Source organism: Trachymyrmex cornetzi, unplaced genomic scaffold (genome assembly GCF_001594075.2).
Source record: "Trachymyrmex cornetzi isolate Tcor2-1 unplaced genomic scaffold, Tcor1.1 scaffold503, whole genome shotgun sequence".
NCBI classification, from domain to species: domain Eukaryota; kingdom Metazoa; phylum Arthropoda; class Insecta; order Hymenoptera; family Formicidae; genus Trachymyrmex; species Trachymyrmex cornetzi.
The window spans coordinates 222,095-230,751 of record NW_017299811.1 but is presented as its reverse complement, the minus strand read 5'-3'; the positions used below and the strand labels follow the sequence as shown (position 1 = coordinate 230,751).

At 43.6% G+C, this 8,657-nt stretch overlaps 2 protein-coding genes across 2 annotated transcripts in view; one reads left to right on the top strand and one right to left on the bottom strand.

Moving 5' to 3' along the window:
* The window catches only part of sowah (ankyrin repeat domain family member sosondowah), a 278,269-nt gene that overhangs the window by 98,959 nt on the left and 170,653 nt on the right, over nt 1-8,657 (top strand). The window lies entirely within an intron of this gene.
* LOC108765627 (homeobox protein araucan) overlaps nt 1-8,657 on the bottom strand; it is a 44,234-nt gene that overhangs the window by 14,287 nt on the left and 21,290 nt on the right. The window contains exon 4 of the mRNA XM_018514422.1: nt 1,610-1,968. Coding sequence (XP_018369924.1) covers nt 1,610-1,968 — 359 coding nt within the window. The remainder of the gene's footprint in view (nt 1-1,609; nt 1,969-8,657) is intronic.

Below are 8,657 nucleotides of genomic sequence, written 5' to 3'. Positions count from 1 at the left end.
CTCGCCGCGGGCGCCGATACATCACCGTACTTCGAACCAACGTTCTCTCGTGTGTATCTATATACATTCACAATATATACACATATATATATATATATATGTACATATATATACACTCACATACAATATACATATGTACATATATATATATGTATATATGTATGTCTATATATATGGACTCCGTGGCACGGAGTGGATATGGTTCTACGGATGGCTACTCAGACCAGGCGCACCCTCTCCCTCTTGCACGAGCACACGCATACAATTACGTGCTTCTCACAGATCTGTGCTTCTCGCGCATCGTACATACACCTACACGCTCGTGGCAAGCTCACGGGCAAGCAACCCGGTCCAGCACGGGGTGCCCAATACCAATACCGGTACGGCGCGGCGTCGGCCCGATTCACCGGGGGACCGAACCGAGAGCCATTAATCTCTTCGCGCGGCAACCCGCAACCCGTCACTGTGTTTACCCACATGTGAACCATTATGTCCGCCCCCGCGATGTAGAAACCCACTCCGTACCGCGCGCTCCGTTTCGCCGCAAATTCCTAACTAGCCGTTTCCGGTCGCTGTGCGAAGAAATTCGCCTCGACGAGCGAATTGTCCTCGGAATGCAAATATCTTTGATAACTGAATTATTATTTGGAAAACGAGTCATGGTATTCGAGCCCCTAATAAGCGCGTGCGACGTGCTTATGGTGAATAGAGTGTTAAAACGAATCAAATTTTGCAGCTACGTATTTCAGAATCGTTAGCCGTAAAAATTTACGGTTGATGGGCAACCCACAGAAGCTCTCGAGGAACGACAGGTATGCGAACGACAATACTAAAAGCCCTATCATTGATCTTTTTCGGTTGAAGCATGGAGCGAAGATATATTTGCAAGAGGTATATCTAAGAACGATACATACATTCCATCAAAAAGATTCACGCAATCTTTAGAAACAACTGCTGACCGCTCAGAGTGAAGTCGTAAGTCCGATTCATTGTGAGCGAAATGCATACTTGCGCAATACGAGAAACGCCAGCTGATGGATATTCGATATCAGGGAAACTAGTCACGCGAAGGAAACACGCCATCGACATTCCGAAGTCAAAGAGATCGGCTCGCCTTGCACGCGTTGAACCTATCGTCAAGAAACAATTCTAACTCTAGTTGATGATACTTATCGTAATGTTGAGGATCAAACGTTTCTAACGATAGAAATTCTCTGATAGCAACAATGACGAGTTATCGCGAATATTATTCTGCGCCACAGCAATTTCTGTCTTTCTCAAACTGTTTCTCGTTTCTCGAAGTAGACGTCAGCTAGTCGTTTTGAATATTATTATTACTCTCTCGGCATTTTTTTTGCAGTGACGTTACCAGACACGCCCCTCGTTTCATTTCGTTTCATAGTTTGTAGACCTGTTAGTGGCGTAAACTAAGATTTTGCGTGTTAACTTCAGCACGCCCCGCGACTACGAGCAATTTTCTAAATCGCTCTCGCAGATAGCAACGTGAAAACGTGACGGCTCATATCTGCGGGCAGCGTTTTACTGAATAATGAATTCTGACTCGCTGTCGGGCAACGGATATCATGCGTGGAAAGGAAAAAAGGCTTACCGGTATCGTCAAGGCCCCGCCTCGCGTCTTCACCGACCCGGTCGCCTCTGTTATCCGACGCGAGATCGTCCTTTTCCTTATTATCTTCGGAATCGGTGAGCACCGCATCGTCATCGTCGTCCGTCTTGTTCTTCGGTTCCCAGGTCATCTTGTTCTCCTTTTTGAGGCGTCTCCGCGCGTTCGCGAACCAAGTGGAGACTTGCGTCAGCGTCATTTTTGTGATGATAGCCAGCATAATCTTCTCGCCTTTCGTCGGATACGGGTTCTTCTTGTGTTCATTCAGCCAAGCCTTCAAGGTTGCCGTCGACTCCCTTGTGGCATTCTTCCGCCGCGCTGCCAGGTCGTACCCAGCGCCGTACCTGAAAAAGACAACGAAAAAGATAGCTTACAATGAGACGTCTCCTGAAATTCTTTAAAAATTGCGTTACGCTTGAGTAAGCAGCGGTTTGTAAATAGGAAGTGCAGTATGAGAAAAATCAAGATCCAAAAAACTTAATAAACCGTAGATAATATTTGCACGCGAATCGCTTAGTTTCTATTACCAGTTACTAATTAATCGATATGTATAATATACATTTTTTTTTACATATTACAAAGGTCGATTATAATCTAGGATATATATGAAAAAAAAAACAGTTTTTTTACTGAAGTATCTTAAAATGTGTAGCCTGGTACAGACTAAAATTTTATCGAAATATATATAGGACACTTGAACAGATTTCTAGAATATCAAAACTTTTGCAACATCGTTTATCATGCTCAAGTTTCTACATAATTATTTTGATTGTTCAACACAAAATTATTTTTAGCTCTGTATCTACCTAAATTTTTAAATACTTCAGCAAAATCGTTTTTTCCGTGTATCTATTTCTCATGAAGAAATTTAGAAATTACAATCGAATTATTAGTTGTATCTGGTCAATAAATGTCAATTGCATTATTGAGTAATCGCCGTTAAGCAACACTCGTCGTTTGCCTGCCAGAAGGTAACTATTGTTCCATATTTGTCGAAACAGGCCACTCCACTGGAGAAGTGGTATCGTGTCGAGGGTGTGAATTCCCTGCAGATTTTGGCAAGTCCGAAGTGCTCTGCACGAGCCCTCGGCTTTCCTAGATCCATGCCTTTCTCTCTTTCTTTCTCTTTTTCTATTTCTGTCTCCCTTTCTCTTTCTTCCGCCTTGCTGAACATCAAACCCCTCCGGGATAGGAGGGGCGGCATCCTACTGGGTCGAGGGTGATACTCCGGCAAATATATACGGGGAATAAACCCCCAACGGCGGCGTGATTCCATCGTGCACCCCCGGCACTCACTCGCCGTAATGGCGATTCGATCGATCCCCTCTTTCCCACCCCCTCATGCTTGCTCGCTCAGTCTCGTCTACTCCTCTCGCGTCTCTCTTCCATTCCTCCCTGTCTCCCTTACGAAGAACCCGGGTGCACGAGTATGTTATAGGTGGATACTGTTATATACTACAGGCTAAAATACCTATCGACGATCCATCGGCTGTGAAACGATGGAAGAGGCACAGTGGTTCATGATAGCGGCGATGGTAGTGGTTAGTAACAATGTTTTGCCTCGAGCGGAACACATCCTGACGAGATACCTGCTGCTGTTGCTCGCCGGTGGGATAAATGAAAATTTCGTAGTATCGATATCGATATCGACTTACAAAGACAATCAGAAGATCAATATTGATAATAAATTTTCGAAATAATATTCTTAGCGGTTTATGAGTATTCTACAAATTTTGTGAGAAACAATGGATTTAAATTTACAACTGTATCCGAATAATGTAAACAAATATTCTTGATGAACCGCAACATCGATCAAATATTATACATTCCTGTATTCGATTTATGACAACTTCCTCCAACATTGTATACGGAAATAATCATCAATCGCAGATTCTTTATTTCCGTTGTGGCACTGTTAAAAATAAATTCGTTGTCAGAGAGAGGTATCCATTTCCACTTTATGTAATCGAATTAGGCGAGTGCACGTCGGTCAGATTAAAGAAACCGTTCGGTACACGAGGAGAGGAAGCCGAGGAGCGAGAAAAAGAAAAACGAAAATCGAGGTAAATCGAACGAACGGCGAATTATTAGATTCTCGCTTTCACTCAACGAGCACGAGGCTGTGCAATCCACTCCCCGTACCACCCTCCGATTACCACTGCGATCCGCATCCGAGATTGCCGAGATGACCGCGTCGATGGGGATGGAAACGGCAATCCGCAGGAGGCTGACTCGAAGAAGGTGGAGGACGTTTCACCCTCTATTAAACTCCCTCGTACAAGGGAAAGGCGGCCGCCGGGATACGTCGCCAGTAAAACGAGCCTCTCCTCGACTTCTACGTTTCTTTTTTTTTTCTTTCTTTCGCTCTCCTTCGATCGTGTTCCTCCTTTCGCCTGCTGCTACCGCAAGAAAGCGGCCATGTCCTCGAAGGAGTCCTATCGATTTCGATAGGCTTCCGCGTCCGCCGTTGAAGTTGCGACCATATGGTAGCATTCGTGAAAGAACAAAACAATGAACCATATTACGACGGAAAATTGTTAATTTCATTGCGGATATGTCCTTTCTTCGGGAAATCGAAAAGGCTCTCTAATATTTTCTGGATTATCAGCGTTGCAAAGCATCATATAAAACACAGGTTTTGTATAGAATTGTTTCAAAAATTCATATAGTAAGAATTTATAATAAGAACTTACTATAGGGATTCTAGTTTTGCATGTTCATTCTGACACGGTCGGACAATATTAAAAATGAGAAAGTTAACGAAATTCGCGAAAGAAGGTAATAGTCTGTATTTTGAATCGCAGACTCGTCAGAAATCGACAGCAAATGACGATACAAGCTTGCAGATATAATCAAAGTTCGCCCTCTTCGTTAATATGCGCAATTTCGACTGCCTCCCACACTCCAGGCCGCGCCGGTGCTACGCCACGCAATTATCTACATACACAACGAGTCCGCATCGGCATTTACATACTAAGTGTACCGTTGCGTGCCGAGAGAGAATCGCTCGGATGTGATCACGTCTTGTATATGCGACGATGTAGATGCGACGACGAATGAGAGCAAGGTAAAAACTTGGCGAATGTGCAACGACCAGTCCAATCTCCTTTCTTCCTTGTAGCATGTCTCAACGCGATTGGTTCGCGAAAAATTCTACCGTTATTCGCACTCGAATTATGAAGCTATCGGTATTCCGAAAATGTCAAGTTTTACCGTGAATTAAAATCGCGCAAGCAGATATCCAATGCAGAAAAGAAAAAAGACGTTATATTTCTCTTCACAAGTATCGTGATCGGATTTCGTGATATGCATTGAAATCGAAATAACAAGTCAATATGCATAATAAGCGTTTTTGAGTTTTCATAATATGAGTTTATATATGCTGAAGGAATGTAAAAGCCGAATGTATAAAAATCTAAGCGTTATGCTTATAGTGTGACAGCTCATGGACTAGTAGATTACGAGTGAATGGCGCTATCTGCTATCATAAACTTCTCCGACACGTTCTTATCGTCTTTGTCGATGCTAAAGCAAAATCGTGCGACGAGCGTCCTTGAAGAGCAAAATATATATGGATTTTTAATATGTGATTTGCCAATAAACATACAAATATCAAATATATCGCGTGTGAATTTCAACGTTAATTCAAGCTGGCATTTTGAGTGACTTATTTAAAAATATCTTCAGCGATTTTTTTTTTAAAACCTTTAATCTGACACTAACAGTAAATAAATAGGAACGAATATCTTTTTTATTGTCAGTTAATCGCTCGTCAAAAGGTCGATAATCAAATGTCGACGTTATGCGATATCGAATTTAGCAAATGGATTTCGTGCAATAACAAAATGAACTCGGAGTTATAGCATTGCTGCACGTATTTCTGCATAGATTGGAATGTAACGTCAATTTAGAAGCGCGGTATCGTTCCGGGGAGTGAAAGGATGAAGAGAAACGTATCATATACGTGAAACGAAATTGTCGGCAGACTCAGAGGAAGGTTAAAACGATAGGGATCGAAACGGTAGAAATTCCTCCACTAAGAGAGATATGCGAAAGGGTGTATAGAGAACCGCGTAATGCTAGACACTGGCAGCACTCGAGCAACTCATTAGAGGCTTTGCATATGGTGGCGTCAACCTCGAAAGGTTAACCAATATTGGCAGAACGCGCGTAATTACGTCCTCCAGCCTGGTAGAGCTGCGTATATATAGAGGTAGCTTCAATAGTTACGCCCGGGTTCGGATGTGCAAACGTTTCCTACCAACTAACCTTCTCTCTCTCTCTCTCTCTCTCTCTCTCTCTCTCTCTCTCTCTCTCTCTCTCCCCCCCTCTCCCCCTCTCCCTCTCCCTCTCTCTCTCTCTCTCTCTCTCTCACACACATACACATACACACACGTACAAACACCCTCTCTTCTGTACAATCGTGTACAGCTTACGGCTGCGTTTGCTCCGTACTGCCATCGACAAGATCCGCCCCTTATACTCGCGCAATCGCTACGTCATACAATAGACCGATATGCTATTTATTTCTAATCGCCAACTTCGTAGCCTTTTTTTTATTCATTATTCTAAGGCAATAGAGAGTATAGTAGCAATTACGATAATCAATGAAATTATTGGACTGTACTTACTATGTTTGAGCCTCGATATTTTATTTTTAAGACGACGCGAGGAGAATCTGGGCGTAAATTTTTTTACCTTGTTGATCAGTAAAATGTGCACGTCTCGTACGTGCTCTAAACGTCGATATATCAGGTGATTTTTTTAAGTATTAAATGCCGTTTCAGGAATTTCCAGACGATAGAAAAGACACGAATAAGTAACCGGTTACGGGAAATCAAAGATAATCATCAAAGAGAAAAAGACCGCACATTTCTATAATGCCGGTACAGTCAATGTCTATAAGCGATCATTGATAATAAAAAGCGGTATCTCCCGATTGGGTTAAAATTAAGATAGTATCACTGTAGCATTTGCTGACATAGTGTCCTTTTAATGGATAAAAAGAGTTGCAGCGCAATTATAGTATCGTTAAATATGTACAAGATTTGTTTGTATATCGGTTTAAATATATATAATTATCATATATTATATATATAGTAATTATCAATCTAAATAGAAAGAAAAAAAATTTAATTTCATATATATTTCTTATATTAGATTAACATTTTGTTGAAAGCTACACGATAGCTATTTCGATATTTAAATTTCCATTTAATAACTTAAAATGTTAGTATGTTGTCTTACTACACAAAGAGCAAGCAGACATATTCATCTATATTGTCCAATAACGAATAACAGGACAGTAAGATTCGCGGGAGTGTGCAATGGCACGAACAAAGAAAAACAGAAATCAATCAATTTACGTAAAGACAGGAAAAAAGAGACACTTCTGCCTGTCTTCAAAGGAACCCTTTCGTGTTAGTAACGACATATTTCTCATTTCCTGTAATCAGAGCGTTCGCGTCAGAGCGTCCCAATCGAGCCGCTTCAATTTACACCCTCGCGCGGAGCATCCCCTCCTTGTGTCGTCATACAACATAGTCTGCAACTTTCAACGCTGCCAGTAAAACAATAGCGGTCTGACGGCATCGAAAGTGACGGGGCTCGTAGTAACCCGTTAAGGGAAGAGAGCGACCGGGGCGGAGATGAGGGAGAAACGAGCGAGAGAGCGGCCGTCGTATTATTAAGCAAGTAAATTAATAGAGGCTTGTCCAGGAGAGGTGGTGAGAGAGCGAGGCAGTAAGGGCACTGAATTCCACGATAAACAATGCCTACCGTCGGAGTTTCTCTGGTAGGCGCCACCGCCACCGCCGTTGCCGCCGCCGAGCACATGCAGACTATACAACCACCCGAAAGGGTGGCTCTGGAAGAGGGAGGGAGAAGTCTCCCGTTGCGTGAGTCACAGCGCGCTTGCCTATTTCTGAACGTCGAGCATGAACGTGTGTGTACGTGTATGTGTTCACCAGGCGGCCACGAGGGTTGCTAAGCGAAGCAAGTAAAGCACCTGTGGGAGCCGACTCGTTCGGAGGATACGGAGGTGGCCGAGGAAGTAGTCGAAAGGGAGTAGACGTACGCGAGGGAATGCGGGAGAAACGGGAGAGAAGAAGAGAGGAAAAGATAGAGAGGGATTTAGAGTCACGGCAAGGGAAAGATAGAGATGAGTATAGAGCGAGAGAGCACACGAAGACGAGAGTAGAGTGGTGAGTAGAGCAGAGAGAGGCCTGGCGAACGGGCGAGCCAACCCCGGGGAGGAAGCCAATCAATAAACTCACTCACTCACTCACTTGCTCTCCTACGGAGAGAGACCTACTGCTCTCCCTATGCTCGCGATGTGGCGATATGTGTATGTGTGTATGTGTGTGTGCCAGTATACGTATGTACACACGTCCAACCTGGAAGCCTCCATTATATACGCCCACTCGGCTGCCTACAGCCATTTTGTAGCCGTCCGTCGTGTTTGGCCTAACTCGAGCGTCGGTATCTTCAACCCCCTTCGAGTTCGACAGAATTCGGAAATCGCGGCAACTACTTCGGCCGAATGTCAAGTCGATCGATGATGATTACATCGGACGCTATCGTATTAATGTTGTTACACGCGATCAACTTGTGCAAACGAGCTATATCTGTTTATCTTCGAAACGAGATTAAAGCTGGACGTTTAAATTGGATATCCGACGTATCATACATCATATTAACGTAAAAGTTACTTTACGTCTGCTGTGGTTTCTATCAGCGACGAATAGCGCTACGGCTCTTCGTCTCGCCGATACGACCAACGTGATTTTAACGGTCCATACGCCACAAACGGTGTGCTTCTCCAGGTGCGCGACTAAGGGGGAGATATTACGGATTCGCAATAACGATAACGGTCGTCGCGCGGAAACGTTTCCAGCGAGGAATATACGTGGCAAGTACGACGGGATCGTGACTCTTGTTTTAATGGCGGTTCGCGAAGGTAACGGGACAGGGGTAAGAAGAGAGATGGCTCTCTCTCTCTCTCTCTCTCTCTCTCTCTCTCTCTCTCTCTCTC